The sequence below is a fragment of the Vicugna pacos genome, chromosome 16 (assembly GCF_048564905.1).
Source record: "Vicugna pacos chromosome 16, VicPac4, whole genome shotgun sequence".
Lineage (NCBI taxonomy): Eukaryota > Metazoa > Chordata > Mammalia > Artiodactyla > Camelidae > Vicugna > Vicugna pacos.
The window spans coordinates 11,666,044-11,685,428 of NC_133002.1; the positions used below are offsets into that span (position 1 = coordinate 11,666,044).

The 19,385-nt window shown below is 50.5% G+C and overlaps 1 protein-coding gene across 4 annotated transcripts; it reads right to left on the reverse strand.

Moving 5' to 3' along the window:
* Window positions 1–440: 440 nt before the first annotated feature.
* Window positions 441–16,864, reverse strand: PFAS (phosphoribosylformylglycinamidine synthase). 4 transcript variants are annotated; one of them, XM_072940661.1, is made up of 30 exons: window positions 15,990–16,767; window positions 14,400–14,477; window positions 13,766–13,946; window positions 13,546–13,681; window positions 12,980–13,085; window positions 12,417–12,606; window positions 12,223–12,328; window positions 11,725–11,865; window positions 11,482–11,606; window positions 11,186–11,314; window positions 10,534–10,665; window positions 10,269–10,397; window positions 7,458–7,531; window positions 7,190–7,346; window positions 6,820–6,881; window positions 6,510–6,671; window positions 6,103–6,228; window positions 5,827–5,958; window positions 5,409–5,639; window positions 5,092–5,272; window positions 4,927–5,010; window positions 4,538–4,693; window positions 4,202–4,321; window positions 3,732–3,877; window positions 3,397–3,604; window positions 3,150–3,241; window positions 2,956–3,070; window positions 2,052–2,375; window positions 1,611–1,952; window positions 441–554 (listed from the first exon to the last, which is right to left on the reverse strand). In XM_072940661.1, the coding sequence occupies exons 3-29, from the start codon at window positions 13,905–13,907 to the stop codon at window positions 1,642–1,644; spliced, it is 4,017 nt and encodes a 1,338-aa protein (XP_072796762.1). In that variant the 5' UTR covers window positions 13,908–13,946; window positions 14,400–14,477; window positions 15,990–16,767; the 3' UTR covers window positions 441–554; window positions 1,611–1,641. The 4 variants fall into 4 exon arrangements, with proteins under 4 accessions (XP_072796762.1, XP_072796760.1, XP_031531858.1 ...); XM_072940659.1 differs by lacking the exon at window positions 441–554 and having other exon boundaries at window positions 1,492–1,952; XM_031675998.2 differs by lacking the exons at window positions 441–554; window positions 14,400–14,477; window positions 15,990–16,767 and adding an exon at window positions 16,816–16,864 and having other exon boundaries at window positions 1,492–1,952.
* Window positions 16,865–19,385: the final 2,521 nt, after the last annotated feature.

A 19,385-nucleotide genomic window follows, 5' to 3' on the forward strand; every position in this document is an offset into this window, starting at 1 on the left:
AGGGTGGGTCTTGCTTGGCCAGGGTGATCTAAACCAGAAACTGCTCCATCTCCAAAGTGTATGAATTCATCTACCACAGCCAATCAGCAGGTTACTTCACATACCATCCTGCTACCTTTGCATCAAGTGCTTGTAAACTTGACATCCCAGCCCTGGGATCAGTCCTCAAAATTGTCAATTTGAGATTATCTGATTATATATATACGTTGCTTCCCAGCACCATGAAGGAAAATTCAAATACCAGAAATGACCTACTAGCCCCACACTGTTCAGGGTAAGTGAGTTTGCAAAGCAATAAGAAAACAATCCAGTTATTTTCTCCATAGCTGAAATTTAACACTGTTTCTTCATGATCAGTCTCTCCTTTGGCTGTTCTACCAGGAGCACGGTGTGGGGCCTCCCCCTTCCCCGCCAGGCCCAATGTCCTCAGGGATCTGAGATTCCAGTCTCCCTTCTCAGGGAATTTCTTTAATCAAGATGTTGAGCTATTTAGGGGGCAGACTGACTTGAGCCGCACAACACGACTGTCAGGAGGAAGTGGCCTCCACACACTCCTGTGAGCAAAGGAAGCAAGGACAGCTGTCAGTGAGAAGTCCTGACGATGCTCTCTCCACGACTGTGACTGCAGGATGACAGGAAGCAGATGTAGCAGGACTGAGCAAGGCCTCCCAGCTCGTCCCTTCACAAGTTGTGTGACCCTGGGCAATCTAGTTAACCTTAATTCTCCTTTTGTTTAAAAAAGAAAAAAAATAAGAGTGGGGAGGAGGGTATCAAGTACCTTGCTGAACTCTTAGGAGAAATAATTTCGATACATATAAAATGCCTAGCACATGCCCAGTTCACGGTAGGTGTCATACACAGATCTTATTTAAAATGTTATTTTAAATTCTATTAGACAATAACCTCCCTGGCGACAGTGACACTGCTTGGCACTGCAGCTAATCATCAAACACTGATGGAATGAATGAATGAATGAACGAACACTAAAGGCCCAGTGCTAGGGGTGAGGGTGCTGACCACTGCTTTGGGTCGGGGGGCTGCTAATCAGGAGTAAAACTCAGGAACCTGAGTTCAGAGGCCAGCTCGGGGGCAGCCCTGGGACATAGCTGGAGACACTGTCAGACAAGCTGCCAACAACTGCCTACACTTAGCACAGCACTGCCTTTAAAAAGAAGAATCCAGAAAGTTTCTGCTGCTTTTCAAATGAGAACACTGAGGTCCTGACTTGCATGCTTTTGTACACCCTCATCCCCTAAACCCCAGCAATGAGGAAGGAGGGCCTAAGACATCCCTCCGAGCCCAGATAAGTGACATGAGTGACGCGGTGCAGTGAAGGGGGACAATGGAACCCCCACACCCCATGCATCCCAACTGCCCACCGCAGGGTGTCTTCTCTGAACCACCTGCTGCTTCCCCAGGCCCACAAAGGACAAAACATGTTAGAGCAGAACTGAAAACAGATCCAACAGCATAAGGCAAAAGCAAGGCAGATTAATAAAACTGGCTGAGGTTTTTTTTGGCATTTGGTCCTTATCTAACACATTTGGAAGTAATACAGGGTACTTCTAAGGATAATGGGGGAGAGGGCAGCAGATACCCCGAGTACCAACCATGGGACCCAGGGGAGCATCGCCGGCCTGCTCAGCAGCTTCCTTCCCGGGTCCAGTTTCGGGCATTGATGAAGAGCTGGAGCCAGGGGGAGGTAGTCAGAGTGTCAAATGGAGGGGGTCGCCATGCCCACTGCCAAGGCCTCACAGACCGCTCAGGGTGAGGCATGAGAGCCAGGTGGCGGCCATCAGGGGAGCAGACACCAGCCACACCCCCTGGAGACCCATTGGGATTCAGGGGGTACTGCTCTGTGGGGTTCCCGTCATCGTCTGCCCAGTGCAGTGGGGCCAAGCCCCTGGCCTCCATCTGGGCTTGGAGTTCTGGAGAAGAAAACGCCATGTAACCTGGGGTGGAAGGAGGGACATGAGATCAAAGTGCCTTCATGCTGACCACTTGCCTTTGTCCTCAGGCCCTCCCCTGGCCTTGCCTTCCCAGAGCCTGACCTTCCCCATGAGCGCTCCACACAGGCAGCACAGCACCCTCCATCCCTCGCAGCATCAGGGCGGGCCCGGGGCCCACACGCACGCTGGACCAGCGAGACTCGTAACGCCCAGACACGTTGTGGCGCAGCAGGAGGCCGGGCCGGGCTGGCCAGGAATCATGGCCCGTCTCTGCTGCCTCCTCACTGGGACTGCCTCCCACCCAGCCCAGCAGAGCCAGCAGCTGACAGCCGTTACACACGCCCAGGCTGAAGGTGTCTGGCCGCTGCCGGAAGCGCCTCAGCTCAGCCCCAGCCTGTGGGTTAAACGTCACAGCAGCTGCCCACCCTAGGAGGAACAAGGAAGCTGGGGTGAGACCTGGAAGGAAGGGCAACAGCTGTTTTTCCCTGTTACACAATCCCAGGACCCTCCCCTCGCCCAAGCTCAGGGCAAATGCCAGGGGAGAAACAGGTTTACTTGCTTGAAACAGACGTAGCCAACTCCTGGGCCAGAGATGGCCCATAACAAGCTTTCTGCTTAGCCAGCAGAGCATTTTCAAAATTTTTAATTTAGTTACCTAATTTTTAAAAGTAAGATTTTACATAAAAAATTGGGATTTTTTGGCTTCTCTTGAAAAACAGAAAGATCTGGCCATGCTGAGCCAGCTTTCCAACAGGACAATCTGCTGGAGCGGAGTAGCAGCTGCTGTTTCCAACAGGGCATGTGCCCTCCAGGTTGGCACGGCACCACCCAGCCCACCTACCTCACTTTAGCTACCTGCAGGCCTTCTGCTGGCATCTGGCCCAGAATGAATGCACTCACGCCCCACTGGCCAACCTCATGGAGGTGAGAAGCCCGTTCTCAGGCAAGGACGAAGGGAGTTAAGGTACCTCTTCAGGAATGAGCGGTCAGAAGCCGGCACACTCACCTTTAGCAGAGCCAAGGACATCCGCATAGCTAAAGCCGCCCACAAAGGCCACCCCACGGAATGTGTCCAGCCTGATTGCTCCAGAGGAAAGGTCCTGCATGGTCACATCCCACACCTGGCAGGATGGGGGAGGGAAGTGTCAGATGGCAAACGTTCAGAGGCCCAGCCCCAGCTCTGCCAGGCACCCTGCTCACCTCAAACCCAGCCAAGTGGAAGGCATCGGCCATCTCCCGGTCTCCATTACTGCCCTCTTCTCGAAAAATGGCGACTCGGGGGGTAGGGCCACCTGGGGGGAGAAAGAATGTCATTGTGCTAGGAGACTACTTCCCCACCCAAGCCCCCCAGACACCTTTTCCAAGGCAGGCCTGGCATCCAAGCCTTGGGCTCCAAACCCAGGCCCAAAGGGCGCAGGAAGCCAAGCCCCTGCACACACTCCCTTACCAGGCTCGTGAGGCACAGAAGCTTTGGGGAAGGTAGGGGGCAGGCAGAAGGTGGGCCCTGTCCGCTCCCTCAGCCCCTGTTCTTCCTCTGCCACACAGTGTGGCTCTGCCTGCAGCCGGTCCAGCTGGAAACTGGTCTCCTCCCAGAGGGCTCGGAGCTGCGCGACAGGCTCCTCCAGAACCACAGCGCCGTTCACTGATACCCGGACCTAGAGGGAAGTGCAAATCTTTCAGGGGCTGAGATCGAGGATGTGCAACCTGGGCCTCCTCCAACGCTGGTAGAGGTGAACCATGGCCTCCCCTCTGTGGGCCGGCCGTTCCTCTTTACTTCCTCACCGTGGCGTGGGGCCCGGCATCGCCCGTGCGGCCCAGCTCCAGGCAGTGGAGGCCGGCATCCCAGTAACGAGTCAGCACTTGGGCCACATCTGGCTTCTGCACCTCCAGCACCAGGCCTGGCTCCTCAGCAAACAGCACAGGCAGTGCTGAGAGAGCAATGGGGGCATTAAGTGACTAGGGTACTGCCAGGGACTCAGGTGCAGTCGAGGGGAGGGGTTGGTGCTAGAGGAGCAAAGGCAGGGATCAGGGATGCGGGGATGAGGTGTGGCCTGGGAGAGCAAGGATGAGGATGCAGCATCAGGGTCTGCGGGAGGTCTCAGAGGGGTTCAGTCAGAAACGGGTGTCACCTGGCTCAGTGGTCAGAGAAGACAGCAAGGGACTCCAGGGAAAAGGGGCTGGGGACATGCCATTCTTTAAAAGGACCTGGAGTCCACAGGGTGGGGCCTGCATCTAGACCCCAGGCTCCTCACCATCGACCCCAGGGGCAGGTATGTCCACCTCTATCCCACAATTCCCAGCAAAGGCCATCTCTAGCAGGCAGGTGATGAGACCCCCGTCACTGACGTCGTGGCCTGAGCAGAGGAGGCGGTCTGGAGGAAGGAGAAAATTGCTCAGCAACCTCAGGACCCAAACCTGGTGGCCCCGCCCCACTTCTGGACAGTGGGCAGAGGTTGTGTGTGAGGATGCGGGCACTCAGAGAACCAGAGAAAAGGGCACCGGATTCCTCTTGCCCCTCTCACATGCTCAGCTGGTGAATGCTGCCATGTGTCAGCCACAGGGACTGTCTCCCCCAGCGCCTCACTCACCTTTCAGCAGCCCCTGGGTGATGCTGAAGGCGTGCACCAAGTTCTCGGGAAGGTCCAGGTCGGGAGGCTGCTCACCAAGCTGGGAGAAGCACTGGGCCAGAGCTGTGCCCCCCAGCCGGTGCTGCCCAGGACTCAGAGGCACATAGAGCAGATGGCCTGGGGAGACAGGGAAGGGGTGAGGGGAGATGGACAGCCCCAGAGACCCACTCCTTACTGTGCTCAGGAGCACTGAAGTTTCCAGGATGTGGCAAGACACCCAGACCACAAGCCCCAGAAAGCACCACAGCCCCAGTGCTGAGATGAGGGGGCCCAGCACTCACAAAGCAGACCCCAAACTAAGGACAAGGCTCTGCATACACAATGCAGTGAGGAGGAGGAAGAACCCATACCTCTCTCTTTAGGATGCTTGAGGTCTGGGGTCACAGTGGCTGAGATGTCTGGACAGACAGCATAGGCTGAGATAACCAGCGACCCTGCAAAGCAAGGAGAAAGGGAGTGAGGCACTAGCCCAGGCCCATAGGCCTGGTCCTCTCCCGTTGGCCCCCAGACCTCACCAGGAGCCCGCACGGTCTCAGAGCCAACCCGGGCAGCCATGCTGAGGGAGTCCTTGCCACCATCCACCGCCACACCCAGGGCCGCCATCACTGCCACCATAGCCTCACAGGCATCGGCCAGAGCCGCACCCTCCCCCGGGAGCTTAGCTGCCCACATCCAGTTCCCGCTGCATTTCACATCCTAGAAAGCAGCAGAGACTTGGCATTAGCGAGGGAGCGCGATGTGCAGAGTCTGGGGGCAGAGAGGTAAGCAAATGGTGGATGTGGTTGCATCCCAAAGGCCTGGGGCTCCAGGGCAGGAGCTGCAGGGGACTCACCCGGAGGTCAGTGACCAGAGCAAACACCAGGTTGGTGAGAGCTTCAGCCACGGCTAGCCGGGCAGCAGCCTTGGGGTCCAGCAGGCTCTTGACTGGCTGCTCTCCCAGGGCTGTGGCAGCCCCTATGAGCGCCTGGTGGCTCAGTGCCACAACCGCCACGTCTGCCAGAGGGGTCTGCAGGGGTCCGACACACTGCTGCTGTGCCACAAGGCCACCCACGGAGCGGTCCACCTGTAAGAGGGGTTGGCAAGAGGCCAAGGGACAGGGACAAGGGGGCGGGAGGAGGCCTGGCTTGCCCTGAGCAGACAAGACTCAGGGGGTGGACAGCAGGGGACCAGGCCATCAGGGTAGCTGCCCCAGCCCTGGTGAGGGAGAGGTGCAGAGGGCTCAGGGGGTGGAGCTGGGGTGCAGGGAGGACCTTGTTGGTAAGGTAGCGCTTGCTGGCCACAGCAGGAAGCCTGAGAACCCACGTCAGAGCCTGGCGCACGCTCAGCCCTGCAGGCAAGGCCAGAGGCTGCAGCACAGGAAGACTCCTCTGGAGGAAGAACTCCTGCAACACGGACAGCAACAGGGGTGTGAGCACGCAGGGGAGCGCCAGGCGCACAGGTGACAAAGCACACGGAGGGTAGAGGGTGGTCTGAAGGGCTGGGCCAGAGAAGGGAGAAACACAGCCTCCCTGCCTGCCCCCACATACCTTCCGGGGCATCTTGCCCAGCACCCAGTCCAGGTCCAGGTCCACAGGGTTTGAGGGAGGTGTTGGGGGTGCATCCCCCTCATCACTTCTTTTCCCAGGAAATTCCCGATCATCCACCAGCACTATCTGTAGACCACAGGGACACCACCCAGAGAGAATGAGACTATGACAGTTGGCAGGGAATAAATACTTCTAGAAAGCAGGGCAGAAATACTCTTTCCACCTCGTTTGGCTTATCTGTTGAGTGCCCCTCCCTTACCACCTCCTACATGCTGTTCCCCACGGCGTGTGTGCCACAGCTCTCGCCCTCATCTCATCTCTGTCCTGCGATAGCTCCCTCCAGTACCTAAGCGGCTCGAGCCCACCCACAGTGCCTGCTACCCACTCCCCGGGCCAAACAAACTCACTCTCCTGTCTCCGGTGATGGTGCCCACAAAGCAAACTGGGCAGCGTTCCCGGGCGCTGACACGACTCAGGAAGTCCCGGTCGGGGGGCCTCAGCAGAAGTGCATTCGACTCCTGGTACTCGGCCCCCCAGATTTCCAGGGCATTCAAGGTCGGGTCCGCAAGCTGCACATCCATGTGGGAGGATGAAAGGGAAGGATTAGGGGCCGCTCCCAAGTCTCATGATCTTGCTGGGAGTAGGGGGCAGATGGGTGGGGCCGGCTGGGACTAGCAGGGACAGGGAGACAGCCAGACTTCACGGGATGAGACCCACCTGGAAGCGGCTGGTGTAAATGATGGCTCCAGCTGGGTCACTCAGCTCCTTTAGGACATTGCCTGGTGAGAGGGTTTCCAGGGGAGGTGCTGATCTGGTCTTGGTCAGCACTGGGCAAAGGAAGGGCCGTCCCCAGCCTCCAAAGAAACCCCTAATTCTGTGAGACCCTGTGCAAATCGCTGCCGCACCCTCCCCACAGCTATCCCATAGCAGCAGGCTGCTACCCACCAGCCCTGAGCCTGTCCCGAAGGTGTAACTGGTGGGGAGTGAGACCCAGAGATGGGCGCTGGTTACAGATCTTCGATGCCTCTCCCTAAACCAAACCTGGCAGGAGACCAGGCAGGCCTGGTCCCTTGTCTCCTCCTCTCACCGTTGCCACCGGCACCCTGGTCATGGAGGCTGCAGATGGGGTTCCCCCCAGGGGCCTCTACACAAGCCCGGATCACGCGGTTCATCTTCTGTTCCATCTCTGGGTCTCCCCGCTGCACAGCCCCAAAGTCCAGGTCACTGGCATTGTCTCCCTGCACCTGGAGGAACAGATGGCATAGCTCCACTCAGGGGGGCCGGGAGATCACACCCCACCCAGGCATGGGGCCTGCGGATATCATGGAGTCTGAATCTGAGCTATTCCCACTTACCTGCACAGATGAAGCAGCTCCGCCCCCAACTCCAATCCTGTAGACAGGACCCCCAATCTTCACAACATCCATGCCTATGAGGAAGGAGGACAGAATCAGAACATGGCGAAGTGACCAGAAGAAATGTCAGTACAAGGGAAGCTGTTATCAGGGGAGAGCAACCAAAATTACAAATGCACATATTTTTAACTAGGTAAATACACTTTGAGGAATTTACCCTCCAGATTTATTTGCACAGGTACAAAATCATTATGTACAAAACTAAACAGTGTGGGATTAAATTTGCATTACCAAAGATGGGAAATAATCTAAACGCTAACAGAGAACTGGTTAAACAAATTATGGTATAAGCCATACACTGAAAAACTAAGCCACCAAAAAGAAGAACTACATACGAATATAGTGAAGTAATGTGATCTCATTGGTAAGAAATGATCTCCAAGCACATTGCTAAGTTGCAAAACGCAAGGTACAGAAGTATGCATACCCACTTATGTCAGCATCAAAAAGAATAAAATACTTAGAAATAAATTTAACAACAGAAATGTAAGACTTATGCATAAAAACTTATGAAATATCTTAGTAGACTTAAACAAACTGAAAGAGATCTCGTTTATAGATTGGAAGACTTAACATTGTTCCAGTGGCAATACTCTCCCCCAAAGTGATCTGCAGAGTCAACATAATCAGCTATCTTTTTCACAGAAATTGACCAGCTGGTCCTAAAATTTGTCTAGAAATTCGAGGGACTTAGAACAGCAAAAAAAATCTTGAAAAAGAACAAAACTGAAGGACTCATATTTCTGCTTTTAAACTTACTACAAAGCTACAGTAATCAAGACAGTGTGGTATCAGCATAAGGATAGATACATATAATCACTGGAATAGAACTGTGAGTCCGTAAATGAGTCCATACATTTGTGGCCAATTGATTTTTGACGAGAGTCCCAAGACAATTCAATGGGGTAAGAATAGTTTTTTCAAAAAGGGTTGTTAGGACAACTGGATATCCACATGTAAAAGAAGGAAGTTGGACCCCTGTCCCACACCATATACAAAAATTAATTCAAAAATGCTTCAGAGACCTAAATGTAAGAGCTAAAAGCTATAACAGTACTACAAGAAAGCATACGAGTAAATCTTTGTGGCCTTGGCTTAGGCAATAGTTTCTTAGTCATGACACTGAAACCAGAAGCAATCAAAGAAAAAATAGATAAACTACTTTACCAAAATTAACAATGCTTATGCTTCAGAGGGCACAATGAAGAAAGTAAAAGGACAACTCAGAGAGAAAATATTTGCAAATCATGTATCTACCTGATAAGGGGCTAGTACCCGGAATATACAAAGAACTCTTACAAGGCCATAAAAAAAGACAAATAATCCAATTTAAAAATGGACAAAGGAACCAAAGAGACATTTCTCCAGGGAAGATATACAAATAGCCAACAAACATATGAAAAGATGCTCAACATTGTGAGTCATTAAAGAAATGCAAATCCAAACCACGGTGAGATCCTACTTCATATCCACTCTGATGGCTATAATCAAGGAGACAGATAATAACAAGTACTGGCAAGAATCTGGAGAAATTGGAACTCTCATATGCTGCTGAGGGGGATGTAAAATGGCGCAGCTGGTTTGGAAAACAGTCTGGAAGTTTTTTAAAAAGTTGAGTACAGTTTCCATGTGATCCAGCAAATTCACTCCTAGTGAAATACCCAAGAGAATTAAGAACATAAGCATGCAGAAAAACTTGTACACAAATGTTTATAGCAGCATTATTCATAATAGCCGAAAAGCAGAAACAACCCAAATGTCTATTAACTGATGAATGAATAAACAAAATGTGACACATCTACATTGTGGAATATTATTCAGCCATAAAAAGGAACAAGGTGCTGATATACACTATAAGATGAATGAGCCTTGAAGACATGCTAAGTGAAAGGCCACATATTATGTGATTCCACTTACAACAGGCAAACCCATCGAGACAGAAAGTAGACTATTGGTTGCTAGAGGCTGAGAGAGGGGGGATGGGGACTGCTCACAGGTACAGGGTTTCTCTTCGGGGTGATGAAAATGTTCTGGAATTTGTGGTGACTGATGTACAATTTCATGAATACACTAAAAACCACTGACTCATACACTTTAAAAAGGTGAACTTTATAGTATATGAATTACATCTTTAAAAAACAGTTATAAAAATATGCACATATGCTATTTGTTTAAAAAAAAGGAGGCAAATATACACATGGGTCTGTTCACATATGCAGGAAATACATAGGGTACAAAAGCACCTGATTAACATTGGTTATCTCTAAGGAGGGAAATTGGGTGGCTGGAGGTAAGAGAAGAGTTTTCACTGTATAACCTTTTTTCACCTTTTAAATTCTGAACCATGTAGCTGGGTCACCCATTCAATAAATGGCACCTGGCCTTTATCTTGATTCTGCCACAGCTCCTAGCATGGTGCCCAGCACCCAATGGATGCTCGGTAAATGTTTGACCCACTGAACTGAGCTTGCGTATGAACTCAGGTCCTAGATAAACACTGGCTGCCTTGACTTAGCAGAGTGGGTCCCTGCCATGCAGAAGTCAAACAGGGAAGAGATAAGAGGCCACACAGACTAAGCCTGCCCCACTGGCATAAAGCCCTGCCCTGCCTTGAAAATCTATACTGAGAATAGATAGGAGCTGGGAGATAAAAAAGCAAACCACTGAAGTGTCCTCTAAATTCCCCTCCTGCAGCTGCCAAGTGCTAGGGAGGAAGCCGGCTGGATCTGGAGAGAGGTGGCAGGCTCTTACCTGGCTTTGGGGGCTCCTTGCTCACATGCTCAGCTTCCATGGTCCCAATGCCTCCACTAAACATGATGGGCTTGATCCACTCACGCCGCTGGCCGTCTGGGAGCTGGAGGCCCAAGGAGCGGGCAAAGCCTGGAGCATGGATGTCACAGGGAGAGGGGACAGGGTCTAGTCACCCAGTCTCCTCAGCACTCACTGGGTCACACACCTCACCCCACCTCTGGGAATATTATCTGTGTTTATTATCCCCCATGCTCCCCAGCCTCACCAGCCAGCACTGGTTCTCCAAACTTGTTGCCGTAGTCGGAAGCCCCGTTACTGGCCTCGATGGCAATCTCCAGGGGTCGGGCAAAGTTCTCAGGATACTGGAGGCGTGAATCCTCCCAGGGCATGCTGTAACCTGGGCAGGAATGAGAAATTTGGCTACACTGTAAAGATGAAAGCCAGAGAAGCCAGAGTCCTTCAGAAAGAGCCTAAGCCACGAAGGCCTACCTGGGCGGGTGGAATGTTCCACTTTAGGGAGTCCCATTTTAGGAAGATGTAATAAAATGCAAATTTAAAAAATGCAATAAAGCATTGGTCTTGCTCCCCACCTCCCACATCAGCCTTCCCACTGACTCTTGGGATTAGAACTCTTCATGCTTTCTAAGAAAGCGGATTCTGGGGGCAGCTGATGGTCACAAGCTCAACCCAGCATCACGTTTTCTTGCTGAGTAGGTACTAGCTTATAAAGAAAACTGTGGTTCTGCAAAGCCAGCCTGGCAGCCTGGGTCTGCCCCTGGCCTACTGTCCTCCTGACATGGTTGGCTAAAGGCCAGCTACTCTAGAGTCCTCCCTTTGACCTAAGAGAGAGAAGTGTTTGGCCCCTGCCAGGACAAGGAATCTGGAGGGGAGATGGGTAGAGAGGAAAGAGATGGGACCTGGGATGTGTAGGTTTCCGAAGCAATAGCCAGCAGTGCCAGCCACGACGTGGGCCCCGTGGCCCGTGCACTGCACATCTCGGATCCGGCCCCCTGTGCCAGTGGTTGCACCGCTGAAGGGGGCTACTCCTGTGAAGAGAGCAGGGAGACGTATGGTACCAAAGAGGCAAATTCCACCTCTGACAACAGCACTGAAAATAAGGACATGCAGCCGACCTGATGTCCACGGCGGGCCTGGGACCTCTGCCCTGTCCTACACTCTGACCCTGCCTGTCCCTCCTGGGGACTCAGCTCACCTGTGGGGAAGTTGTGAGTCTCTGCTGTGAAGACAACATGTCTCAGCCCCTGATGTTGCCGAAAGCAGCTTGGCCGTGTGGGGTCCTCAGGCCGTAGGAATTGGACTTCCTTCCCCTGGATTGCACTGTGGACATATCCGTTCTGGACCCCGTTTCCTTCCTGGGATCTGTGCTTACCCTACCAGAGCCTGGAGCCTCCTGTGCCCTGGCTCTGAGGTCACCCCAGCCTAGGGCACAGCCCACCTGCTGTTGTCACAGAACTTGAGGATGTTGTTGGGGTTGGAGGATGCCTGGGTGCTCATGATGGACTCAAACAGAGAGTGTGCCAGCTCCTGCCCATCCACGTGGAGTCGGCCCTTGAAGAACCAGTGTCGGCTGTGCTCACTACAGAGGGTGTCACGGGGAGGGGAAGGCAGGGCAGAAACACGGGTCATTTCTCAGGCCTTGGCATGTCTTCTCACCAGTATAAACATAACTACAGCCAACTGGTGCTTAGCTCACAGGTCAAAATAGATTCCAGAAAGTCATAATCTTCCAACAGTCTGTCATTGTGATTGTCCAGATCCAAAGTGAAGATAAAAACCAAGATGTGAATGCAGACTACTGGATAGACGGGGAGCCCAGGCACTCAAACAGACTCAGGGAGGCCCCGAGGCCAAGAGAGAGCCATGGAGAGTCCCTGCTGTCTTCCCTTCCAACCTCCACGGCCTCAGATATCAGAACGTCCCCATTCCTCCCCACCTATTGGACTGAGCCAAGTCGAAGACCTCCACAATGCTGGGGTTCCGCTGCAGCTCCTGGAAGCGCTTGGTGTAGAAATCCAGGTCCCAAGAATCCAGGGCCAGACCTAGGAGACAAACCCCGGAAGAGCTGACTGTTGGACTCCGCACCCTTACCAGCCTAGCCTGGGCCTTCCTCCAGGGACCCCTGCTCACCCAGCTCCTGGTTGGCTTTCTCCAGGGCAGATCGGCCCTCGGCCAGTATGTCGATTGGGCCACCTAGGGGGACTTTGATGCAGCCAAAGGAGAAGCTCTGGATGGGTTGGGGGAAGTGCTGCTCCGTCATCCGGTCATGCAGGGTGGCCAACGCGATGGCCTCCATGTCAGCTGAAGGCGGCTGGGCAAACTAGGGGTGGAGACACAGAGGACAAGGGGTGCAGAGGTGATGCACGGACAAAATGGTCTACCTTTGGTCCTCCAAGCCATACAGGGCCAGCCCACTGCCAGCCTACATGGCACTTTTGCTCAGATTAGAAAAAGATACCCCTTCCAGGCAGGAGTCCCTGTCAGCATGCACAGACTAGAGTACAGGCTGGGTCTGTCCTATTCACTCCTCGACCAGGTGACCTCAGGCAGTGAACAACGTGCAAACAGGGCAGGCCTGAAACCAGAACTCCTCCTCCTGCTTGTTACATCATTTCTCCAGAGTTTAGGACCCAGTCTCTTATCTCTGGCCCACCTCCTCCTCCTGATCCCCCTCTGGATGCCTACCGCCTCACCGAGAGCAGGTAGCGCCGGGTCCTCTCCACGCGGTCCACAGCCCCCAGCCCCGCAGCCTGGCACACTGACACGATGTTGGTGGAGGTCGGGGTGGAGAAGTTCAGCCTGAGGAGTGGGCCAGATGGTTAGGGCCTAAGAGCCCCAGCTGAGAAGGTGGATCCTGCCTGCTGCTGTCCAGCCAGTCTCCCACCTCTATCCACTCACCCTACCATTGGCCTCCAGCCTCAGACCTGGGCACCAAGAAACCTGCTTCCAAAGGTGGTTTAAAGCAAATTATAACTGTCCTTGGAGCATCAGACTGCTTCAATTTCAACTCAGAATGCAACCTGTTATATTTCCAGAATGTGCCTGGGAGCTGGCTCACTCTTCAAAGATATCTTCCCACATGGGGAAGGCATGTGCAGAACTTTCCAGGCAGGGGGTGGGATGGAGTAAAGGGCAAACAAATTTCCCAAGGATCACAAAAGGAGGAAGAGGAATGAAAGTGGAAGGGGTGGGCAGTGTGTTTGGAAGAGCTGATGTGCTCTGGACCACGGAACAAGTTGCCCAAGGCTGAGACACTTGCCTGGGCCCGACCTCCAACAGCAGGTCACTGGAGCCGGGAAGGAGCCAGGACTCCTGAGCGACATCGTCCAGTAGCAAGGGGCAGCCAAACAGCCACGTCAACTTCTTCAGTTCCTCAGCACTCGGGGAAGAATTAACTGCAGGGAGACAGAGCAAGGACACCTTGAGAAACTGCCCCTGGTACTCGGTACCACTCCCAAGAATCTAATACTTGGCCCAACCTGTCCAGTTCACATTGTAGCACAGCTCGGTCTTGATATCCTGCAGCTCTGGCAGTTTCTCTTGCAGCTTCCTCTGAGTGTACCCACAGGCTGCTCCCTCATGGCCAGAGGGACGGACATAGAAGTGCAGGACTGAGGACATCTCTGCAGGTGACTGTTGCTGGAGAGATGAGTTGGGTTCCTAAAAAATAACATTAGCTAGAGCCTATCTGTTGAACCGATTTCAAGTTTCAAGGCCAGCTGAGGCTTTGGAGGCATTAGGGATGGGGTGGGGGAAAGGAGTGGGGGCATTCAGGGATACAAGGTAACCTGAAAAATGTAACCTTGGGGGTTTTAGCCAATCCTGCAAAATGTGGGCTTTAGTAACGTGGGATTGGGGTATACATGTATATCCTTGACATGTGTTCCTTGTGCACCACACTTTGCTGGGCCCCAGGCAAGATCTTAGGAACAAAGCTGTGAACAAGATGAAAATCATTTCTGCCCTCGTAGAACTTACATTTTATTGAGGAAGACAGCCAAGTACCCAGACATTTCCAGTCCATTGTGACCAAGGTCAAGGGACTGTGGGTACCAACCTAGCACTTTGGAACAGGGAAAGACTTCCTGGGGAAAATGACATTTAAGCACAAACCTGAAGGATGAGCTGGATTGGGCTGGTTGATGAAGTCAAATGATAGTTCCTCTACTTCAGTTTTGAAATATTATGTCCCTGCTCAAGGTAAATCCAAAGGCTTTAGCCTGACACTCAAAGGCCCTCCACATCTCTCCCCAGCTACTTTTCAACTTGTGATCCCACTCCTTCTGATCAGGACCCTGGCTTTACTCACTAAACCCTGCCTGGTCGCCTCTCCATTCCTTTGCCCCTATCCTAGAATGCCTATACCTATCCCCATTCTACCTGAAGCATTCCCAAGGTGAATACAGATCTCACCAACTCTGGGAGGCCCCCCAGCTGCCCCAGTGTTCAGGGACATCTCCCTCCTAGCAGAGCTGAGGGCTTCTGATCCGTACCACTCATTCAGCTTTGATGATACACATGGGACTCCCAGGCATACATGGCCTCTTCCCAAGGAAATGGGAGAAAAGGAAGGTCATTGCCTTACTTCTTTACTTGGACAACTCATAGGCATCTCAAATCTAATTTACTCAAGGCTGAATCTGATTATTCTGTCAAGGTCACCAAAGATTACAAAGTTGTGAATCTAGAGCTCAATAACTTCTTTACCTTATTCAACCTCTAGGCAGCATTTGACTTATTCATTCCCTACTTCTTGAAACACTGTCCTTTCTTGGCTTCATGACCACTCTCCTGATATTCTTCTACCTTCTGTTCTGGTTGCTCCTTCTCAGTCACCTGTGCTGGCTCCTACTCTTCTGCTTGACCTCTAAATGTTGAGTGCCCAAGGCTCTGCCCTTGGTTCTTCATCCCTCTACATGCTCTTCTTAAGCAACCTCATTCAGTAGCTTTAAATATCATCTATTAGACTGAACCAATGAAATTACCAGCATTCAACCATTTCTGACCAAAATGGCAATTTCATATGATTTAATATCTGCCAACAGATTCCATAACTTTATTTAACTCTGACTCTCCGAGACTCCAAACTAGTACATTCAAATGCTTAGGTGACATCGCCACACATTATGTGTCTCATAAACACAGAGGATAGCCTGTTCTGACAAAAAGAGAAATTGTGATTTATCATTTCTCCAGAACTGCTGTTCCCATCTTCCCTATCTCAGTTAACACCACCACCATCATTCAATCTGTTGCTCAAGTCAAAAACACAGTAGTCAACCTTAATTCTTCCTTCCCTGAGCCCCCTCTATACCCGATCCACCAGTTAATCTATTTCCAAGTGTATCCCAAACCTGTCCACATGCTTTCAACTCTGCTACACCAGTACTCACTTGGATTAATGCACCCAACTCCTGCCCCAATCACAATCCACCTGCCACAAGTTAGCATAAATGAGATCATGGCTTCTCCTCACACATGGTCTAACATTCTAACTCATGTCCTGGCTTATGTGGTCTGGCCATTGCCTACATCTCCAACACTATCTCACACCACTCTCCTTCTCACCCATGATGCATCAACCACACTGGCTTCTTTTCTATTATTCTAACTTGCCAAGCTCAGTTCTAAAAGGCATTTTTCTCACCCTGATCTTTGCATGACTAGCTCTTTCTTGTTATTTGGACTTCAGGTGAAACTCACCTTCTTGAAAAGGACTTCCTTGATCTACTGTTCTGAAGGAGCCATGATAAGATGGCCTTATTTTAACTTTCTATATAGTATTTACCGCTGACATTTTAATTTATTTTTAGCTCTTCCTTTCCCACTGGAACAAAATCTCCATGGGGGCATGAATGTACTAATGAATGTACCTCCACTGGATTACCAAGGTTTAGAACAATACCTGGGGATTAAAAAACAAAAATCTAAAAACTGGTGACTGACTGACTGAATTCTCGATCCCCATCATTCACCAGGCCAAGGCTAGTTTCAGCAATCAGTGCTCCTGCCAGATCTTGATTCCTATCTCAGTGATTCCTGCTCCGTGTTTATCACCCTTTTTAAAGTTAGACGCCTCAGTCGTGCTCCATACCATAATTCCTTCATAGGAATTATCATATCCATAAATCACTGTATTAAACCAGCTGATTTTCGTCTATCATTCACAGTAAAATAGAAGCTCTAAGAGCACAGAGACAAGGCTGTCTACATCAGGGCTGTCTCCCCAACGACTAGCATGGTGCCTGACATAAAATCGGCGGCCAAAGGTAAAAAAAAAAAAGTAGGCGGTCAAAGGATTTTTCTTTGTTGGTTGAATTGTTAGAGAGGGCCTGAGTTTACGTGGAGTCTCCCTGCCGGGCGTCCAAGAAACGGGAAAGGGCGCCTGCACTAAGGCGGGCACGCAGGCCCCCGCTAGGCGCAGTAGCCCGGTGGGGATCCTGCAGCGGCCTGGATCAGGCGTGGGGTGGGTGGCTACCGGTTGCTGCATGCGGGGGTGGCAGGGCGGGCGCGCGGTGGCCATACGCACGTGGTAGCTGCTCCTGCAGTCCCTGAGCTCCTCGAACCGGGCGCGCAGAGCAACGTCATCCGCGCGCGCCGCGAGCAGAGGCGGAGCCTAAGAGCGCCCCTCCCGGCCGGCCCCGGCTGCAGCCACGCTCTTACTTCAATTCCTAGAGAAGCTTCTCCCCGCAGAGGGTTTGTCCCACGAATCTCTCTTGAGTTAACGTTTGTGAAGATACAGTCGGTTCCATGTCCCCTCTTCTCTTGTCCCTGTGCAAACTGTGACGGAGACATACTTTGAATGCAGGAAACGGAACCAGGACTCAAGTTTCCTCCCCCTGCTCCCTTGGCTTGCTTTCTTTCACTTTTGTCTTTTCTGAACGAGCTGATTTGTTTAATTCTTAGAAGAGTGGGAGGCATATATTTTTAACTCCCATATTCTGGCTAGTTACAGTAACAATAATAATGATTGGAAGCATTTATTAGGCACCCATTAAAGCACTTCACATAATCTCGGTCGATCTTCACAAAATCCCTATTTGACAGATTTGGAAGCTGAGGCATATTGCAGTGATTCATACCTTAGTTTCGTAATGCAAACACTTAGCACTTTCTACCTATGTACTTGTTTTTTGCACATTTTAAAAACCCTCATAATACATACCTATATGACTGTATTAGGATCCTTTCAGAAAACAGATGGTACACTCAAAAAGGTGTAATCAATAAGAATTTAGTAGTCTACTTAAAGAGACATGGGCTGGATTAAGGGAACCAGCAAAATACTGTGAGCTGCCCAGAGCCTGGCAAGAGCAGAAAGTGGTTACCACCTCCAGGCTCAAAGGGACAAAGGGAGGAATGGTGTTATTAGCTGGGAGAGAAGTGGAGTCATGAAAGAAGGGCATTCAACAGGACAAAGGAAGCCACTGCCACAAGCACAGTGTTGAGGGAGAAATGGAATAAACACAGGATACTCTCTCCTCCTATCCTGTGTCCCATACCAAATGTCTGTCTCCCGTTAGCTAACCAGAAGCCTGAGGGCAAGTATGCTGGAGTAGTGTACCAGGGCAAACACAGTACCCAGCCCAATGGTCTTTATTTATTTTTTTTAAACTGAATTATAGTTGATTTACAGTGCTGTATTAGTTTCTGGTATACAGCATAGTGATTCAGTTATATGTATGTGTGTGTATATATATATATTCTTTTTCATTATAGGTTATTACAAGTTATTGAATATATTTCCCCCTGCTATACAGTAGGACCTTGTTTCTTATCTATTTTATATATAGTAGTGTGTATCTGCTAATCCCAAACTACCGATTTATCCCTCCTCCTCTTTCTCCTTTGGTAACCGTAAGTTTGTTTTCTATGTCTGTGAGTTTCTTTCTGTCTTGTAAATAAGTTCATTTGTGTAATTTTTTTAGATTCCACATATAAGTGATATATGATATTTGTCATTCTCTCTCAAACTTATTTTATTTAGTGTGATAATATGTAGGTCCATCCATGTCGCTGTAAATGGCATTATTGCATTCTTTTTCATGGCTAAGTAGTATTCCCTTGTGTATATATAGTATATATATACTATATATACCACATCGTCTTTATCCAGTCATCTGTTTATGGACAGTTAGTTTGCTCCCATGCCTTGGTTATTGTAAATAATGATGCTATGAACATTGGAGTGCATGTATCTTTTTGAATTGAAGTTTTCTCCAGATATATGCCCAGGAGTAGGCTTGCTGGATCATATGGTAAGCCTACTTTTAGTTTTTAAAGGAATCTCAATACTGTTTCCTATAGTCAGCCTAATGGTCTTTTTAAAAGAGTCAGGCAACACAGGAATGTTTGGAGGAAAAAGTGAAAATCTTTATTCTCATTCTTCCTATTCCCATTCCATTCTCCCCAGTACAGGGCCAAGACTAGGGTAAGGCAAGTACAACACTTAGGATGCTACATTTAATAAATTTTAGATGCCTCACTTGCCTCACCCTAATTCCAACCCTGCCCCAGACATAACAGTTATTTCTTGTTTGGTAGGTAAGATTCCAGACTGTACTCTCTGGCTCACTTCTGACAGAGGCCACTTGTTGATTCTTGGCATCTGACTACTCCTGGGTTTCTTTCCCTCCAAGCATTCCTGGCTCCATCTCATACCTGCTTCCAGCTCCTTAAGGGAGCCTTAGTCTGCTCAGCTCTATCTTTCTGGTCCTGGCTCCTCTACATTTTAGCTCTATAACATTTCAGTTTTCACGTTCATATAGTGACTTTTAGATTCATCAGTTTGGCCCTGATCTTTCTCCTGACTTTCGTCACTTACTCCAGCTGCCCCCTGAACAAGCACAGCCTGTTCAAAATCACTGGATCTGAGACAGCTCCCAATTGTCCATACTTCCCTTCTTCTGTGACAGAACTTATGGCCCTCTCATTTGGCCCTACATGCTGCCACCAGATTAAGCTGTGAATCTGACATTTAGTCACACCAGGTGGTGGTGGGTCCAGTTCAACTTTCTCTGATCACTGGAGCCTAAACTCAACTCTCCCTCCTACAAACTGTCAAAAGTAAATCCCAGGACACAGGGCACATCTTCATGG

Excerpts from the sequence above, each read along its gene's own strand:
- PFAS (XM_072940661.1), bottom strand. The coding sequence starts at position 13,907 with ATGTCCTCAGTCCTGCACTTCTATGTCCGTCCCTCTGGCCATGAGGGA. Across the intron at positions 3,605-3,731 it reads ATGCCGGGCCCCACGCCACG|GTCCGGGTATCAGTGAACGG; the intron begins GTGAGGAAGTAA and ends ACTTCCCTCTAG. Across the intron at positions 2,376-2,955 it reads TGTCCTTGGCTCTGCTAAAG|GGTGGGCAGCTGCTGTGACG; the intron begins GTGAGTGTGCCG and ends TGTTCCTCCTAG.